This window comes from Nyctibius grandis, chromosome 10, assembly GCF_013368605.1.
Source record: "Nyctibius grandis isolate bNycGra1 chromosome 10, bNycGra1.pri, whole genome shotgun sequence".
Taxonomy (NCBI): domain Eukaryota; kingdom Metazoa; phylum Chordata; class Aves; order Nyctibiiformes; family Nyctibiidae; genus Nyctibius; species Nyctibius grandis.
The window spans coordinates 25488718-25508668 of NC_090667.1; the positions used below are offsets into that span (position 1 = coordinate 25488718).

Consider the following 19951-nt stretch of genomic DNA (forward strand, 5'->3'; position numbering starts at 1 on the left):
CCACAATCTGGAGGGAGAATAACATAATTTCTTTCTGCATCTCCTCGTGTGAGTACTTCTTCGATGAATACTGCACCTTTTCCACAATGATACCTTCCTGAGCTGGGAAAACCTTTTTTGTGCCTTCTACTGCAGCAAGTGTTAATAACCGTAAGTGCCCCAACGATGCGGCTGTGAATGTCCACCATGTACAGAGATGTCAGCGTGTATGTGTTAGCGCTGGCCTTGGTCGGATCCCTGTTGAGTTTTAGCAGAAGCTACGCTGCTTTCTCATCCCCAGTGACTGTCGATGTTCTTCTCAGGTTTTCCTTGACTTTAATGAATTCTGGTGCGTGGTCTTCCTGCTTCTCCTGCTCTTTCTCCAGCTGTAAGAAGGAAGAGTCACTGTTATCTGTGCATGCTAAAGGACAAGAGGGCATTAGCTACATCAAAAAGGTAGGCTTCATTATTGCTGGGTGTCCCCTTATTATTGCCCAAAGCTGAATGAGTGTGTAATGCACGTGTCGGTGCTCTCTTTTTCCAAACCACCACAGCTATGTTCACTCTGAGTCTCTTTCTGGCCAACTGAAACATTTTTTTTTTTTTTTTTCCAGGGTGGAACATCTCCAGCAGAAAAGCAGGAGAGTGCTTCACTTCAGACCTGGGATGGAGGAGGAGGTTTGAATCCTTCCCAGCAAAGGAGGCCTGGGAGCCTGGAAAAAACTCTCAGCATTAGGTTATTGTCTAAGGGGGGGTAAGTCATTGTACTGCCTGACTTTTATATGCAAAGTCTTTATGGATCTGTCCCTAAACCACTTTGTTTCATATTCCTGATTCTTCTCTGAGAGTGCTGGGCTTTGATTTTCAAGTGATCTTGGCTTGGCTGATATTACTGCAAGGGTGCTGTTGTGTCATTAACTAAATAAATTAGTTTCATCCATTTGCAAGTGGCAAGTAGGACAGGGAATGACTTTCTTTTCAGCATTAACAAGCTGATGGCTGCTTGCACTGGTTTGGGTAAGAGGGCAGGCACAGAGCACCCGGGGCATGGGGCATGGCTGTGCTGCTGACAAGCACCCACACTGACTATTGCTCTCCCCAGGCATATTTTTGGCCAGAGTACATGCCAGGAACTGCTCCCAAAAGCAGCTTGGGTGTGATTGCAACAGAGTTTGCACTTTCCAGCACTTCTGCAACCTCTTACCCCACACCCCAAGGTCCTCAACACCTCTGTGGTGTGTGCTGCAACAGCCCTCATGCTATTTCAGATGCTTTGAACTGGAAATCACACCCCAAGGACACCACGTGAGAGCTGGAGGAGACCCAGGGCCAGTGGTGTGTGGCAAGGGTCCTGGGCAAGGTGGTATGAACGAGGTGAATCCCACCGTGAGGATGAGGATGCTGCAGCTGCATGGGGCAGCAGTGAAGGACATACTGTGGCCCTTGTTTTATAGGAGTAGCAACACTATACCTTGAGTTGAGCCTCAGCCCACCCATCTCCCCTCTGGTCTGTGCCTCGTGCAAGGTGGTTAGGATAACCTGGGGATGACCAAAAACACAGTTCTACCTGATCCAGCCTCTGGTGCCTCTTTAATAGCTCTTTTTCAAAAGGAGACTGCAATTTCTTTGCCTCTTCCTCTTCCTTCTTCTGTCTGATGAGTTGGTTTCGCCGTCGGTGCTCAAGTACCCGCTGCAGCTCTGGCTTGCTTTCCACACCCAAGCCTCTGTGGATAAAAAGCAGATAAATCAGGGCTGGAGCACCTACACTCTGGGGTGTAACCACTGCCAGCCCGGCAACCCCAAAACTCTTCGCGGTCCTAAATGGAAACAAACCAGTCCTGGGCCACAAATCCATCTGCAAGGCTTTGAGGGTGTTACTGGGAGCACCTCGCTGCTGGGTCGGTGTGCTGGGCTGCCTGCCTCGGATGTGCACGGCGTTTGCTCTCTGCATTCGGGGCTCGTGGTGCTGGAAGTTTTCCTAATCCCATCACACCGAGGTTCTACAGCTTTCTGGGTCGGGTGTGGAAATGGGGCCTTCGGCTGGCTCCTGCTGTTACTGGTTTTAATGATATCAGTGACAGGTTCAGCTGTGCTGAGGACATTTCAGCTGATGCCGCTCTTTTTCCCACCAGCAGGGGTAGGCGTTGGGCTGCAGGCCTGGTCCTGGCAGTTCCCTTCCTCCCTGTTGCATCCCAGCTTTGCTTCAGAGCCGAGGTCGAGTGATCTCCCTGTTGACGTGGAGAATTTGTGTTCAAGAGGCCGAAGCAAGATACCCTTTTCCCCTAGAAGCCAGAGCGTTCACTGACGGTGCAGGTGCCTGGTTCCCCTTCAGCCCCCGAAGTGTCTCATATGAAGCGGGACTGCTCCGAGCCCTGTTCTGTGAGGGGTGGGATCACGGGGAAGGAGACATGGCAAGGACATGCAGGCAAGGCATGAATACATGATAAAGAGATGAAAGAAGTTCTTCAAACAGATTTCACGAACCTAACACTTTGAATATTGCTGTGCCTGAATTTAGACACTAAGATTTGCCTCCTGCAACTGACCCTGGCCACCTTCCCACCAGCTCCTGCCCCCTGGAAGCAGGGGAGTAGTTATGGATGTGTAGGGCTATGGGTCAATGTGGAACAAGTCCAGACGTGCTCCTGTGTGGTCGTGGGATGGTTCACGCCCTTCCAGGATAGTGGTTTAACCAACTCATCTCCTCTGTGGCAAAAGGAACCTGCCTTGTAAAATCCATCATGTTTCTGGCTTAAATCACTAAAAGCAGTGACTCTCTGCCCTGCTGAGCTCTACCCAGAGAGGGGCAAAACCTGAAGCTTCTGGTCAGTTGAACGTTTGCTGAATTCAGGGGAGGCTTGATAGCAACTGCACAGTTTTGTGTCGCTGAAGAACAGATTATTGAGAGGTGGTCAAGGCTGCATTTACGCAGGCTGTCTTCTGCAATAGCAGCTGGAATGTAACTAATCTTACAAGAAAATACAGGACTAGAAGTAACTGATTGACGTATTTTTGAGGAGGCAGAGTTGTGACCTCGTAGCTGTCACACATGGGGAAGGAGTGGGGCCTGGCCATTTTTTGTGGGCTGGGTTTTAACACTCGTTTAAATAAATGGGCTGAGAGTATTTATAAGTCCCATTGTAAAATGCAGGGTGTTTGGTGTTCCTGTGGGTGAAGGTCTGTTTTGAGGCAAGGAGGGGACCTTCCCATGTCTGTGCTAAGGGCTTGCCCAGGGCACAGCAGGTCGGGATGTGCTGTTAGTGCAAAGCTTCTCCTCACCACTGGAAGGTTTCTGTTGGCCAAAGGCCGGTTGGTTTCTGCTAAGGTCATTTGAAAGCAGAGACATCAAACCCTGTGGACTATGGAGCCCTCTTGGCAAGGTGGCAGGCACTGAGGTGGTATCTCACATCATGAGAAACTGAACTGGCAGGCTGGAGAGGGAAACAGTCTCCAGACACAGCAAACCTCTGCACTGTCACAACATGGCTGGGGACCAGTGCTTGCGTCCTTCCAGTGCCATGTTTAATGATGCTTCCTATTGTAATTTATTTTTTTGCTTTATGACAGGGCAAAGTTCACGGCAACATTAGTGAAGGTAGCCGTAATATTGGCCCAAGAGCTTTCATGATGTTTTTTCAAGGCAGAAAGAACTTGGATGCTGCAGAAATGCTTTTCCCAATGCCTGAGAGAAGGCAAACCTGCCTTGGCTTGCTGGAGACACAGCTTGCAATGTTGCCTGTGGATTTGTTATTACTCTCTGATTTAATCAGCCTGTGTTTTTAGTACCCAGGGGTGTTGACTAAGATAAGGTTTTTGTTGCACAGGCTGCTGATTTGAGTTGCTTCTCCCTGCTGCTTAAGGGGAAAAACCAACAGCAAAGCAGAAACAGAAGCAAGTTGCAGATCCTTCTCGCTCCCCTTCTCCCCTTTTTCCCTCTACAGTAATGTGTAGCAGGAAGCAAAACTGGTGGATTCGAGAGTGACAAGAAACCAGCAACGATGGATTATTGTTTGCAGTAGGGTTTGCTTCACATATTTGCTGAAAAATATTTGGGAGGCCAGAGCCAAAGCAGGTTTAAACTGATGCCTGGGACATACAGGACTATAAGGAGAGGGGTCAGGAGATGCAGGATGACTGCAGTGGAGCTGCCTCCTGCCAACATCTGATGGCACATGTGGATGTAACATGGTGACAGGCACAGGACTAGAATACAAAGCAATGACATACTTTTTTTTTCCAGGTTAAAGTTCAGCTCAGTCTGATGCCGTGGGGTCTGCTGCCATTCGTCTCTGCTACCTCCGTTGCAGGGATTTCTTGATTCTTTGTTCCATCATGGTTAAACTGGAATAATGTTCTTTGAGATCAAAGACAATGCTGGTGGGTAAGCCTTTAAACTGAGCAGTATCACTAGGCAGGGTATGGCCACTCTCAGGCCAGAGAATTTTAAAAATATCTGGCTGGTATAGTTACCTCTGCTTGATGCTGGAGAACAGCCTAGGTATGGTCCCTGTAATTCTTCTGATCTGGAAAATCAAATCAAAGCCAAGCCCAGCCAGTGCCAGTATTGATTCATGCACACCGCTGGCAGGCTTGATTGTTTGCTGAATTAATATATGTGTCTGGTTCTCATGATGACTGTCGTCCTTTTGAACAGAGGGTCTGCTCCTTTTAATTAGACAGCCAAAGTGCTATTGTATCAGAATATTTCAGGGTGTTCAGAAGTTGTCACTATAAAGCCAGCAGATTTCTTGCTATGCTTAAAAGCCTCTGAACTGAATATGATTTTATTGCACTGATGTTCAGACAGTTGCTGCAAAGGAATGATGTGGTTATAGATTTTCAGTCACTGGTGTCATTTTCCTGATGTTGTATCTGTACCCCCAAAGAGTGAAATTGGGGTGATGGGGTAGGAAGTCAGGAATGTGAATTTTAGCCTATCTTTACCCGTTTGATTTTCAGAGAGACAGTGATTAGCCTTCTCCTTGTACAGATGGTCTCACCCTGGTACTCTCCCAGCTTCCAATGACTCCATCCAGCCTGCACCTCTTACTGCCTCTGGGTTGACCTTAAAGCACACAGGAATGCTGTACATTGCTGGGGACTTGGCAGGTCAGTGATGGAGATGACAGAAAAACTAGGACTGGGGAGAAAACATGCGAGGGACACCAAGAAAGGGGCTGTAGGGATGCCTCGCATCTTCTGGCACTTGTGGCTTGAGGTGGGTGGAAATAGCAAGCAACTCCAAAAAGTGCTAGCTGATGCTGCAGGGTGGCAGAGCAGGGGGCTTTTCATTCTGTTTTTAAAAGAAACTGTCACATCAGAGAAAAGAGGAAAGGGCTACAGCAAGTCTTACGCTGTGTTTGTTTGCAAGTGAAAGGGTTTATTGTGCCCATCCAACTTGCAGGCTGTAGCTGGCACTTGTGCCTCAGCTGCTGAGCTCCGATAGCTCAACACCTCTCAGACTGCTTCAGCAGCAGGCTGCGACCTCCTCTTACCTTTTGTGGTTCATCAGCAGCTCTCTGTGCAGCTCTTGGTGGCTCTTCGAGGCTTTTACAGGATTTAGGAGCTTTTTAGGTTTGATGAGGTCTGGGTTTCCATCTAGGTAGTCTGGGTTAGTCAGGGTATTCCCAGTGTCTGGTCGCTCCCGTTGTATTTCAGTGTACATCGATGCTGGAAGAAAAGAGAGGTGTCTGCATGAGAAGTCTCACCCCGCTGTGGTGCGGGAACCCCCTGGAGCTCTCCTCCTCTGGGCAAGATGGAGGAGAAGAGATGGTGCCTGCCCCAGCTGCTCGACCTCCATCACTGTCTGTGTGCATATGCCTCTGTGTGCTGGTCTAGGTTTTTCAGAGGTTTTAAAAAATATTCCCTTTGCATTGTTGATGAGACACATATTAATTAGATCACTTAAATTACTTTCCAGCCGCTCACTTCAGTTGCTGCAGCATTTAGTGCCAAGGATTAATTAATGCAAGATAGGTCTAACTAAAACTGGAAACAGCCGTGGATGGGGACTGCGCCGAGCTGCTGCTCTGGTTGTCCTTACTGAGGCCATCAGTCCCTTAGCACAAGGGGATGCTGTGGGATTTGAGGGGCTTCTGAAACATGGGCCTGAGGAAGTGCTGCTGTATCTGAAACCGCTTGTCAAGGAAAGATTTTGCTGATATCCTGCTGGCCTAATAATCAGGACCAAGCCCAAGGCCAAGAAAAGCATAATTCGCCCATGCAGTGTGTGATCGTGCTGTAATAATTTGTATGTTCTGGATGTGAGAACAAGAGCCCACTGTTTTGGAAGTGGTGGCAGCTTGGATTTCAGGCAAACCATAGTGCACATTCACTGTTGGTATTTTCCAAGTGCTCGACATTTCTCCTTTACAAAAAACCCTGTACAAAGGGAGTACAAAGCACAAGCTGTAAGACAAACTGCATGTGGTGGGCTGTGTCTTTAAATGCGGAGCACAGTGGGGCTACCTACAATTATTCAGTGTATGGTCTAATCAGAGGCTCAGAAAGAGCAATTTCTTCCTGACTATTCGCTTGAACAATTTGGAAGTTTACCAGTAAGAACAAAAAGTCCCAGGAAAAGGGTGTAGGCAGCTCTGTGCCTGTAAGCATCTCATTATTGCAGTATTTTTGGGGGCCTAGTGTGAAGTTGGTGGAGCAGCGAGGAAAACAGTTGTTCAGTAATGTTGCCTCTCTCTCTTATTGCAATCTCATGTATAAAAGGAATAAAACCCTTTTAAAAGAAAAATCAATAAAAAAAGGCAAGAGAAAGCAGGCTAGGTTGTTCTTTCATAGTCAGTAAGTACTTATCAAAAGTAAAGTGGGTTGCAATCAAACAGAATTGTGTAAGGAATAATACTGCTGAAGAAAGGATTCAATATCAAACAACTTCTCATTGAATGTTAATGTGGCCAATGCCCTAGTGCTTTGGGAACAGAGAAAAACAAATCAGAGCCCATTACATGAGTGTAATTGGGGTGAATAGTTTGGTACATATTTAAAGGGTGCTTGGAAGCTGGAACCAGTTATTTCTTGTATCAAATTATTTTCCTCTAGGATCATACATCACTGCTGGCAGAAGGGAAGGTGGCGTGGTTTGATGTTTGATGGCAAGTGCCAGGCTGCCTCAAACCCCTGCAGGGCTGGACTCCACAGGCTGAATCTGGGGGCTCAGCGCTGCCTTCCCGAGAGATGCAGGGACTGAAGAACAGCCAAGGGTTAAGGCAGCACAATTTCATAGCTAATTTTTGTTAGATGAAAGCCAGGTTTTGAACAATGAGAAAACATGTCAGGTTTTCACTGAGGTAAAATTGCTTTGGCTTTTTCTTCTTCTATTTCTTCCCTTTTTTTGTCTTTTTTCACAAGAGAAGACGCAGACAAAAGACAAGGAAGGAAGGTACAAAAGCAAAGGTTTGTTTTGGTGTGAATGAAATGGATGAGCTCCCATTTCACATGGCAAAGCAATGTCTTCATTCTTCAAACAATAAAGTCTCTCCATGGAGTAACTTAAATAAAATGCCAGGTGTCTTTAATGGAAACATTGTTTTTGGACAGCTATACTAACCGACTAGCCTCAGTGTCCCTGTCTTGTCCTGTCACCCTTTTCCCACTGTTCCTGTGCCGTTGTTTAGACCAGAGCTGCCTCCAGTGACAGACATGCCTGCACTTGCTTGTGAGCTGGGTACCAAATCCTGTCGCACAGCACAAGAAGGGCTGGGGTATGTCAATTGTGGATTTATCCGTCTTAAATCCTCCTGTTGTGTTCTGCTAGGGAAACATGCAGTGAGCGGTGAGTGTGGAAGGATTACGTGGCCAACCAAGCCTGAAGGACCAACCCCGATGCTGTAAATGGCTGTAACTCTAGTGACTTTGGAGTTTTTTTTCTATACCAAGTGGCTCTCAGGCCCTGCCGCTAAGCTGTACTAGCTCTTGAGGCACTAGTGCAACACTGTTATTTATAAAGTGCTGTTTTCCCCCGGCTCGGTGGTGTATGGGTTTCCTTTTGCAACTCAGGAGTGGGAGTCCCTTCTTCCCTACCTCCAAGACCCAGATCCTGGGAGATTTGCTTGGGGCAGGCTGTCCCCACATCCACATAGGGCTAACGCTCAGCAGCATACAACGCTATTGCACGCTGTCATCCGGCCCCTCAGTTTGGTCTTGTGGTGTTTCCACCCCACAAACACCCAGGATGATCAGGGAAGGGCTCCCCCCACCTTGGGAGACCCTCTGTGTATGCAGCATTTTGGGGGAGCACCACGGCAAGCCTGGAGGTTTTGAATCGGCTACTGTGGTTATTTCCAGACTGCAGCAATTTAACATTGCGTGGCTGAGGCTTGCAAAGAAGCCACAATTTATCAACTTATTTACTGAAGGCAGATGGGGAACTTTTCCTTGAAACTGGTAGAAATAATGGAGAAAATTCTGAGAAGGAAGGAGTGGGAGGAATTGAAGCTGACTGGAAGCATTTCTGGCCAGGCGGCTGTTAAATCAGCATGGAAAGGTCCTCACAATGAGTGTGATTTGCCTGAACAACACTAGGGGGGCCAGGACACAGAAGGTAGCTCTGAGCTTGGTTTTCACTGTGCTAGATGTGCCAACACTGACATGGAGGGTTTGGCTTCCAGTGGAAGGAGCCTTGAACCTTACTACAAGAACAACGCTTTAAACCTTCAGAAGACCTTTGTCTGGAACAATTCAAGGAATGTCTTCATTTGCACTGAGCATAAAAAGAAAAATAAGAATATAAAAATATCGGTGAGCCTGAAACGCAGCTTGGAGTTACGCTGGGGGTAAGGACAGGGCATCCTTTCTCCTGCAGGTTGGCAGATAGGGACCCAGTGCAAAATGTTTCTCGTGGAGTAGATCTATCATCTCCAAGACTTGATGTAATTCATGTCTGTTTAAGGGGAGACAGACTGCTATCAGGCTGCTTTTTGTCATTATTTATAGGGCTGGAGGTGTAAATCAAGCCAGGTCTCTGCAGTGGATTTACAGCAGGATGTCTGGTTTTGCATGATTCAGCTGTAGATCAATGAACAAGGCTCTGCTCTGGCACCTCCTTGGCCACCATCATAAATCAGCAAAAGGTGTTAGACATTTTTATATTGTTCTTGGCAAGATATAAACAAAAAAAATACATGTGCATTTTAATACCCTCTGCTGTACTCGGAAAGACAGTGTGACCTTTTAAATAGATCTGCTTTGGAGAGTTGCTTATAAAAAGTAACTGTGTTTGCTTCGACATAGTCTTTTGCTTGCTTTTAAATATTTTCCCTTTCCTCATTTCTAGAAGCCTGAGGCTTTCTAGGAAAGGTATGTTTCTGAGTGACTTTTCTGTAAGCAAAAAGCAAGACTGCCTGAATGAGGAGGCCAGGGCCACTGGCAGATACTTGGACTTCACGCGTGGTGTATCTCCGCTCCCAACTGCAGCTGTGAAACGAGCTCCCTGTCTTGATCAGTTTTCTAGGAGACCCCACAGGGAATATTCAGCATCTTTGAGATGGCCCAGAGACCGACACCCCCCGCCCCCCGCCTCAGGGTGTGGGACTGGCTAGAGGAGAAAAATGATGTCTTAATATCTCGGTTTGTTCTGACCTAAAGCAAACCCAAATTCCTGCTCAGACTGCCTGGAAACGCTTATAAATTCCCCGGTTCCTGGGAGACTTGCGATAAAATCATGAGTCTGCAATCCTGTCCCAAATTGTTTCCACTCTGATTATGCTCAGCCCAAATCTTTTGGGGAACAGGATATTGGGCAGTTTTGGTGCAACATTAAATGCCTTTGGAAACTTCAATGTTGCAAATAATACATTAAATATATGCGTAAAACGCGGTGTGCTGCTTGGGGTGCTGAGTGGCTTTTGTGCAGCCCAGGGCAAGGAGAAAGGTTTTAACCTGCTCCTGGAGAGGAGGAGGAGGAGGAGAAGGAGGAGGAAGACTGGCTCATGCCTAGGGACAGGCATCGGGCACGTAGGCTCAGCTATGGCCGGAGCTGAGCTACGCTTCCCTTTGCTGCTGCTGCTTTTTGGTTTTCCCTCACTCGGAGGAGATGCCCTTCACAGAGCATTTATTTAGGATTAAGCAACTTGTCTCTCTGTGGTGGGTTGCCCTGTGAGCCCCTGTGTGCCGGGACTGTGTGCTGCTCCCCACGCTGCCGCTGGCAGCCGGCTTCACCGTTCTGTCGGGATGGAAATAATCCCCAGGAATGTTAAGGGGATTAAGGGCCCTGGAAAGGGCAGGTAACCCGAGGGGTGCAGCTCTGCTTACAGCTGCCTGCCTGGCTCCAGTCTTTCTTTACAAGGGGAAAAACAAAAGAGATGGAAAAGAAAATTAATCCATAGCTGTTGGGTTTAGAAAGCTGCAGGGTGGAGGACTGGGCTCCTACCCAGCACCTCTCCACTTGCGACTGTATAGGAGAACGGAGGGTGCAGCAGGGCGTCAGCGTCTGGCTGCTTTTTGCAGGTTTTCGTGTGAAATGCTTTCTTCTCCTTGTCTTTTCTTTTGCCAAGCTCTCCTCAACATCCTGCCCCTCTGTGACCCGCTCGCCCTTCCCCTGTGTGTCCCTCATCCCTTTTCCACGCCAGCTGCAAACCGAGTTTCTGTTCCTCAGTGCCTGGGCAGCCCTGCTCCGCAGCGTGCCCTGCCCTGTGCAACGCTGCCCTGTTGGTTCTCAGCATCCTGAACTCACAAAGCTGTCAATATTATCTTCTGCAGCACAGGTCAGTGTTCAGCTTTAGCTGAAATCTATAAAGCAAACATAGTTCGCAGTCTTTTATTTCTGCTGTCTGTGTCATTTGAGAACTGATTTTCCAACTAGAGCATCTCGGGGGAGGCTTGTCAGTAGGGGCAGATGATGACCAAACGTCTCTTGTTAAAGATATTGTATGGGAATTGCTTTCTGAGCAGAGAATGGGCCTCTGCAAAATGCCATCCATGTAAAAACAGGCAGGAGGCATTATTCTGGGAATGGGATCCAAGCTCAGAGGATGTTGCTCTTTGTAACTCTGTGAAGAAACCCTGTTACCTGGTAGAAGGGATGAGACTGGGCAAAAGCCTCAGGCCGCCCAGGGTCAGAGCCCTGGCTCTGGGTTTGTAAAACCACGGACCCAAGGGACCGTTTCCTGGGCAGAAACGATCACTTAAAGCTGTGGCTACAGAGAAGAACCTCTGGTTTTCTGGGTGCTTGGGGTTTACTCATGAATGCTTCTTTTTTAAAGAACCAACAGACTAATGAAGGGCTGCTGAAAGAAGCTGGTCATACGCACCCCGCAGGTAAGGAAACTGCAAAACCAACACACTCAGTCCGGGTCAGCAGAGCTGTTTAAAGCTATTTACACAAGTGACCTGAGCCTGGGAAATAACGTGAGTTTCTGACATGTTTAACTGCAATCATGGGGGGAACCTTCCCTTTTCTGGGCTACGGCCCCCGATGACATCCGCTCCCCGGGGAGCCCTCTTTCCCCCAGCCCTCACACCCCTCCTCCTCGGGAAGGCTGAGAGGTGTCAGCCTGTCCTTGCCCGATTACAAGGGTTTGCATGTGCAGGTGGAGGTGTTAAGTCTTACAAAGAATTGAGCTGAAAATTTATCTTTTGTTTTGGATTCTTGAGTTCATGGCATTTGCTAATTTGCATGATTTTCCTAACATTAATTAACTGTATTTTAGAAACACAGAATAGCTGGGGTCAGCATCATGGGGCAGGGAAATAATTGCGTGTCAGTCTCTGTGAGCCCCAAAGCTTTGTGTGGTGAGAGCAGGTTTTGGGTGTGTGACCGTGCTGGGGGGGATTTGCTGCTAGGAGGATGAGTGAAGCTGGGCACCTGCTTTTGAAAGCCACTTTCTGTGTGGTTGGTAGGTTCAGGGCAGAACGAGGCACCCAGGTGCTGGCTTTAGCGGGTAAGATGCGAGTGCTGCCCAGTGTGGAGGTGAGGCTTTGGGCTCACGGTGACTGGAAGCCCATTGGTAAGTGAGTCTCTGCAGCTGAGCCCACAACATGCACCTCAGCACCCCAACTAATCCGCGTGTGGCTCTTACGCAGCCGAGCCCAGGACAAAATACCTGTTGTTCCTTCACATTAGCTTAATGGCTGTTGTGGCGTACTGCCCTGGTGATGGATGGTGATGATGTCAATAATAATAATAATGATGATGATGATAATAACATGGCAAGCCTAAAGATTGGCGGATGCTGATCGTTACCCTCCCTGGGCGAGATGGTACCAGCTCCCATCCTCACCGTGATTTTCCTCTCCTCTGGTTCCTGCCGTGCCGGCAGCTTGGGGGCATCTCATACTGATGGACCTGGCACGCTCCCCCTTGCTTGTCACCAGACGACCGTATCACTGATAAATGATACGCGTGCTCCGGAGAGGAGGCAAAGAGCCTTTGTCTGCTTTTAATCTATAGTTTTAAATAATTAAGCAAGGCTAATTCTGGTATTTATAATGCAATAGGGTGAATGTAACTCAATGTGGCCGCTGTGAGAAGCAGTTCCCAGCTATCGGGTGGCTACCTCGGGGCAGCAGACACGCGTGCCCCAGGTCTTCTCGCCTTCGCTCAGCCCTGACGTTCAGGAATAAACCCCACGAGGTCGCGGGGTCGGAAAGGGAAAGAAAACCCTAATGAAAATGTACAACAGGGCAGGGGGACATGGCCCTGCAGCTCCCGGCCCCACCGCCATGCGTCACCATTCCTGCCTCTGCCTCTCCGCTGAGCACATGCAGGGGATGGGGCTGCCCACCAGTAGAGCCAGTGCTTTCCTCTAGTACAACCAGTGCTCCCCACCAGTACAGCCAGGGTTCTCCCACCAGTACAGCCAGGGTTCTCCCACCAGTACAGCCTGTACTGCCCACCAGCATAGCCAGCCTCCCCGGTCCAACCAGTGTCCCCCAGTCCTGCCCAGCCTTGCCAAGCGCCGTGCCAGCACTGCAGCCCATGGGGCCATGATCCCCCATTTACACCAGCACTGCACCCACTAAGGGGGGCACAGGCCAGGCAGTGGCTCAGCCCGGGCTGCCCATGTGCCACCAGCTGTAGCCACCCACCAAACGTAAAGGACGCTACATGTCACCACAGTCACCTGCTGAGCTTTGCACTCATGCACGTGTATTTGGGAGAGAGAAATCCCGGCAGGTCTGGGGCTAGCTGAGCTATTGGGTGTGCAGAAGTTACCGGTATCCTGTTTTGTGTTGGCTAACGCTGGAAATGCCTGTACAGTCAAGCAGCAGCAAGCTCCCCTCTGCCCGCAGGCAGACAGGGTTGCGTGTGCTGGTTAATCGTTTCATTTAATTACCTTGGACTGTGATAAGCAAAGAGAACAAGGCTGGGATCCCACTCTGTTAGCAGTCACCAAGGGACGTCTGTCCCATGCCTTCTGCGAGTGGCATGCGGAGAGGCTTGTTGAGTTTTGTTAAGCACTGACAGATGCTTTGCAGGCTTTTTGGGTAATGGCAAACTTAACTTTTAATATCTCATCAAATATTTGCTCTGTGCATTTGCCTGCCTATGATAGAGACGGACATCAATCATTAATGAATGTTTTAAGGTAGCTCAAAGGTATTTTGTTGAATACAGTGGAAATCCTCTCACGCTGATTTGCAGGGATTGTATTAGCAAGTGCCCCCGTCCAGCCCAACACCTCTCCAAGAAGGAGGTTTGAATCGCAGCGTGGCTTTGCTTGGGGAATTTCTTGTGGGATATGGGTCCGTTTTGAGGGGCAGAAGCAGAGGGGCAGCTTCTCAACCAGCTACTGAAGCATTAAAGTAACATGGTATCGCAAATAAAATTTAAAACAGGGTCCAAAGTCACCTGTGCGGAAACATGTATGCAGTGCAGACTAATCCCACGGGGGCTCAGCAGCCTGTCCCCACAGCGGGGGACAGCAGAGATGCGGGGACCCCCCGGGACAGCTTGGGGGGCTCTGGGCTTACCTGATTTCCGCAGCGTGACCCTGGGGAGCCCGGGGGGCAGGTGCTGCCCGGCGCCCCACGACATGGGGCTGCAGGGGCTGAGGCTGCCGCTTCTGCCTGGCTGTGCTCGTGCCTGCGTGACTTTTTGGCTGGGTCTGACGAAGCTGCCTGGCTCCTGCCAGGTCTCTCTGTCGGGAGCGGGGACGGAGGGTCACACGGAGGTGGCCGCTGCACTGGTGCTCCCTGCCTGCTGCTCTCGCCACCCCACGAGGACCCCACCGAGGGCTGGAGCTCGACTGGCAGCAGCTGGTGGCCTTGCCCGCTCCTTGGTGCCGGTCCCAAAGGTCTCACTGCCACCCTGAAAACTTGCTCCCTCTGCTCTTCCTTGTCAGATGATGTTTTCCCAGGATGGATGAACAAGCTAATCGTTTTTTCCCCTCAAAGCAAACAGCTCCGTGCGTGCCCAGACGCCCGAGGAGCCCGCTCTGCACGGCTGCTGCTGCCGGCGGAGAGGTCGCTTCCCTGCTCCACGGAGGACTATTTCTCCTGAGCGTGCCTTAACCACACTCCCGGAGAAATCAGATCGCCCCAGAGGAAGCCGCACGCCCACTCTCTTTAGCAACCACTGCAACAGCCAAGCCCGGCACCAGGGCAACCGCTCGAGTTATCGTGATCATTCCCCGGCATGTTGCAACACCCCATCATCTACCAACTGCTGCACGGTCCAGGGGGAGCAGGGGCTGCACCCCATGGGTAAGGGCTGTGGGAGGGAGAAGCAGCCCCTGCACGGGCGCCACGGGCATCCTGGTGGCACCAGGGCTGTGTGATGCTGCTGCATTGCTGCCCCGGGCTCCTGCTGCCCTGGGTCTCATCCCGCTGAGATTCAGCCCCTGCCTGGATTGGGCCCCTCATCCCCATCCCCACTGTGGCTGGAGGTACCATGTTGGCTGTACCTGAATTGCTGTGGCCTGGGAAACCAGAGGCTGCAAAGCTGGGGGAGGAGAAGGAGTTAAACCACCCCAGCAGCTCCCTTTGGCTCTGGGGCACTGTGGTCTGGCTCTGCCCAGGTCACCCCATGCCAGCCTGCAGATGCCCAGCGTTTTGGTCCCAGGAGGTGGGCAGGAATGGGGTGAAACCGTTTCCACCCAGAGGAGGGGGATAAGGGAAGCCTGGGGGCACCACCGAGGTGCAGCTACCAGCTGCATTCCCACACCCCTGCACCCATGGGTGCATGCACCGGCACGGCCACGTCCTGGCCTGACGCTCCTGTCCCGTGAAGGACTGGAGAAAGGGGCCAGGCTGCCACGGGCACGAGGGTGCATATTCACTTATATTCACCTCTCCACATTTTGCTCCTCTCCACATCCCAGCATTTTTTGTCCCCATCCCAGCCATGTTTTCCAGCCAAGGGCTCAGCAGTGCCAGGTGTGAACGGAAGCCACAGCCTCTCCCGGCTCGCCTGGCAAAGCCCTCCGTGGAGCAGCGCTGGCCGTTGGCACTCACCCGTGCCGCTGCTCCGGGGCTTCCTGCTTCCACTCGGACTCTTGGGCTGAAGGGAATATTCTTTCTGGAAGAAAAGACAAGAGAGAAATGGGAAAGGACTGTACAGGTATTGCTCTGTTACAGGAGATGAAACCTAGGAGGAGTTGCTGGTCATTTGCTACTGTCATGAAGAAATTATTAATTTTTTTTTTTATCTCCTGACCAGGAGCTGTTACATTTAGTTGACATGGAGCCTCAAGTGCAGGAGATGAGAGGCAGGCTGGTCTGCATTCCCCTGCGTGTGGTATGTGCGTACGTGTGCTCGCGTGTGCATGCTCAGCCTGGCCCCACCAGCTGTGTATCAGACACGGACAGGGGTTTGAAGATCCCACAGAGCTTTTGCCCCTAGACCAAGGCTGTGGTGGAAGAGAGGGCTTTAGGTGGGGGGGGCTGTGCAGTTTGTCTGCTCAAACTGCAACCTGCCTTGTAGCCCACACATGCCCCAGGAGCTTTTCATGGCCATGCAGATTCCCTTCACATCACCCATTGCCCTGTGGCCTGGCTGCTCACTTGCATGCTCCAAAAAACCATTTGGCTCAATTTCGAACTGAAAAAGAGGTGGATCACATCTGTACTACTCCCCTTGGGTCGCCTTTGAACAGACTAAACAACCTGGTGTTGAGCTTTGGGTCTGTGAGTTCACTGGAGATGTGTCAAAGGGAAAAGAGCATCAATTTAAACCCGCTTTGAGCTCCTGAGTAAGTGTAGTTGTGGCTGGTAGACGCGGGAGTGGAAAAGGGCTGTGATCCATCAGCACCTGCTTTCGACTGAGTAAAAGAAATTGGAAAAAGGCAAGCTAAATATTCTGGGCATATTTCTGTCTGATAGGCCCTGGTGCCTGACCAGCTGCACCTCTGGGCTCCTCTCTGCAGGGCAGTGGGTTTGTGGGGTGCTTAGGACCTCCTGTCCTGAACCAAAGGACTTTTCATGGCAAAGCTGTTTTTTCTAGGAACTCCTTGCACAACTCTTCTCTTTGCTATCTAAATTAGTAAGCAGTCTCACCCTGTGCTCCTGAGTCTTTGGAATTAACAAAAAGCCTTTGTATTCCTTGTATTCCCCATGCCCCTGTAGCTCCCTGAAGGTTACTGTGTGAAGGCGGTTGATTGCTGGGTGATATTTATCTGGGGTGGCTCCTGCAGACAGTGAGTTGTGTCATTCACCAACTGCCCCCGTGTTTCTTATAAAGTGGCTTCACTTCCCAGGAGAAGGTGTTACGGGGAGCTCATCCCAGCATCACTCGTTGCGTCTCCTGCACCCTGCATGGTCCCATGTTGCTGTGAATGCTGCGGGGGCTTTGCAGGCAGGGGTCTTGTGTGGAGGTGTCACCCCCAGAGGAGCGATCCCAGGGGAGTCCCCGTGCCAGGAGCTGGCAGAAGAGCTGGGAAGCTCTGGCGTGGCTCTGGCATGGCTCCGGCACGGCTCCAGCATGGCTCTGGGCATGGCTTTGGCATGGCTCTGGGCACGGCTCTCCGGGACGTGCGGCCACAGAGGGTTCATATCTTGGGACTTTGCCTCTGCCCTGCTGAGGCAGAGACGTGGACTTTTCATTCAATGTACACATAAAGAGAAAATAACGCTGTGCTGAATGTGCACCCGGGGCATCACTGATGGGTGGCTGCGTGATTAATTAATGAATGCTGGGAAGAGGAAGATGGCTGTGGGGGAGCCCACAGCTGGGTCCTCGTTACTGGGGCTGTACATTAGATTGACTTATTAGCTGCTGAGTGACTTTGCTAGCGATGTTGGCTGTCATTTCTCTAGCCAATTGCTGTGGCACCAGAAGCTTTCTTGTGTGGACACATCTCCTGTGTATTAAAAAACCCCAGACACGTCAAGTGAGTACCCGACACAAATACTGGCTTTCCCGTGGTTGTGTAATGCAGCCAGCTGACTTGAGTGCAATGACAGTGAGATAACGCTGCCGCCGAGCTGGGCTTGCAGTCCGCCCGGCTGCAGCACTGAGGGGCCTCGATGTAAGCTGTGAATTACAGAACAGACAGCTCTGCCTGGCCCTGCCTGTATCCGTATTAAACCTCCACTCTCAGCACAGGGTTGGGAGTGCAGCATTGCTGCCAGTCGTGTCCGGGCTCCCAATCTGCAGACAAAATTCTGGCCCCGATGAAGTCACCTGGAACTGGGACTTGAAGGCAGACAGTGTTTCACCTCCTGCTGCAGGGAGGTCTTGGAGGCTGGTTAAACATTTCCTCTGCTGGGTTAATGCTAGACGTTGGCTGAGGTGCTGCCTGCGATGGTGGGGACTGGCCGGGCAGCCCAGCCCTCCCTCCCGCTCCATGTCCCCCAGCACAAACTTCGTGCAGTCCTACTACAACCAAAGAAGTTGTGCTCATTGCGCCATGGCAGTGACCTTGGCAGTGGCAAAGCCAAGGGCAGGGGACGTGTAGGCTGGTCCAAGCTCTGCCTGGTACCCGATACCCCGTCACCTCTGTGGCATGGAGTGGCTGGAAACACACTGCTGCTAATCTCCACTCGAGCCACTAGTGTGTTTGCAGAGCAGGACGGCTTCTTGCACCTCCACGGCTCATGGGGGCGGTTAACGATTGCCCAGATGATAGAGACTTTTGCCTGCTCCCCATGGGACAAAGGAGGTTATGGGACTCTGTCCCCAACCCAGCTGGGCAGGGAGGCGAGTACTCCAGGAGTCAGAGGGCTTCGTTTGCCACAGTGAGGGCTCGGATGAGGAGGGTGTATTGCAGTAAATGCGTGGAAAATGCCTGCTCTTTCCCAACACCTCTTATTTCCATATGAAAATCACTTCTGTGTGCAGTGTGACTGCATATTGCCAGGAGTAAGAAGTAGTAATAAAATCTAGTGTCGGATGGTAACACTGTGCCCCTCTGCAGGTGAGCAGGACAGATGCATGTGGGGCAGGCAGGTGAAGGAGGAGCTGTCCCAAGCCCGCCCGGTGCTTTCAGTGGTGGCAACAGCAACCAACCTGCAGCGGCCCCAGCCAGGGAATTTGTCCAGCAAGAGAAGGAGGATTCTGGAAACACTGCTGATGGGAGCAGGTACTGCTTCCAACCCACATGCCAGCTCTTGCCTGGGATCCCAACCTGCTTTGACCATGTCAGTGAGGACACTTACCACATTAGCTGGAATTAGCCTGGCTATTTAGGGGGGTTAAACACAACAGAGCAACATAAAGTATAAATAGCAAGTAGTCTCATGTACTTTCACTGTTCTATGTTACTCCCAAACATCCTGGGCATCATTATATCCCAGCAGGACCGTTCCTGGCCCCAACTCTGATGCACAGCAAAGAGCTCCTACAGCAAATGTCTGGAGGCATTTTGGCAGGTGTAGGCTGCCTTGAACTACCGGCTCTGAGCAAGCATCCTCCTCCATAGCTCCCTGCTTGGGGAGTGCGATGCTCCTACCGCAGCTTAAAGCCAGCCTCCCCGTATAAACCATTAATCAGTGTTACTTGTCCTACACATGGGTGCTCTAATATTTACTTGCAGCAAAATTGATAGCTGGTGATTTTGGACCATGTTTGTGCTTAGATGAAAGCAGTTAGGGAAATGAGCCGCCAGCGTGGTTGGAGTGTGAGTCATGGAAAGGGTGACGAGGATGGCTTCAGGCAGGTTCAGATCAATACGGTGCCATTAAGGTGCAGTATCGTAGCATCTATGTTGCATTACAGCCAACTGAGCTAATAAATTAGGCAAGAAATTGCTGCAGTCAGATCATGGTGATAAAGAGGTATTAAAGTGGGCAAAATGCCACCCAGGCTGAGAACTGATGTGAATCTCCCACAGACCTGGTTTTGCAAGGGAAGCAGCATTAGCCAGGTGGAAGTTGCCCAATGTATTTGGGAGCAGATGGGCTCAGATAAAGGTACTTTGTCCGTAAGTTCCTGCAGCAGCTGCTGACATCAGTGTTCAGTGAATGAACCCATCCATTGATTAAAATAGTCTTATTGCTCAACCCAGAGGCTTTGAAAGAAATTGTCCTGACCTGGAACAGGGCGTTGGTGGTTGGCAGATCGAAGCCAGCGTTTCTATGTGTGATGAAGCCATAAAACATATGATTTAGAGATTAGCCAAATGGTACTCTACCACTGCTTTCAATTAGCCCCAAATACCCTCTTGCTGCTCTCGGTGCTCTGTATGAAAATGTCTCTTGCTGCTGGATGCTGAGATACTGTCTAAGCTGTTGCCTAAATCTCCTGTGTTATTGCTGAATTCTGGTCTATCTGTGCTCATTTGAAGTAGCTGGGACTGATCCAGGGACCTCAGTGAAATCATCCGCTGGAAAAAACTTTGGAGGATTAGTAAGACTTTTTCCCATCTGTGATGTCAATGCACAAAAATTTGTCAGCTCGATTGTGTTGCTGTGAAATCTTGCCGTGTGAGGTGTTGAGGCTTATTTTGATTCAGCAAGCTGGCACACATGTTTGCCAAGGTGACACCATTTTCTTGTTAAGGAGAAACACAGAGAAGATCAGCAGCTTGCCCCAACGCCTAATATCGCTGCTAATTCCCCACTGGCCTTGGCTGGAGGAAGT

At 50.3% G+C, this 19951-nt stretch overlaps 1 protein-coding gene across 1 annotated transcript; it reads right to left on the minus strand.

Moving 5' to 3' along the window:
* Positions 1-257: 257 nt before the first annotated feature.
* Positions 258-15448, minus strand: FAM107A (family with sequence similarity 107 member A). The gene is made up of 4 exons (XM_068408977.1): positions 15388-15448; positions 5475-5649; positions 1547-1703; positions 258-365 (listed from the first exon to the last, which is right to left on the minus strand). Exons 2-4 carry the CDS (start codon positions 5642-5644, stop codon positions 258-260), a joined length of 435 nt encoding a protein of 144 aa, XP_068265078.1. The 5' UTR covers positions 5645-5649; positions 15388-15448.
* Positions 15449-19951: the final 4503 nt, after the last annotated feature.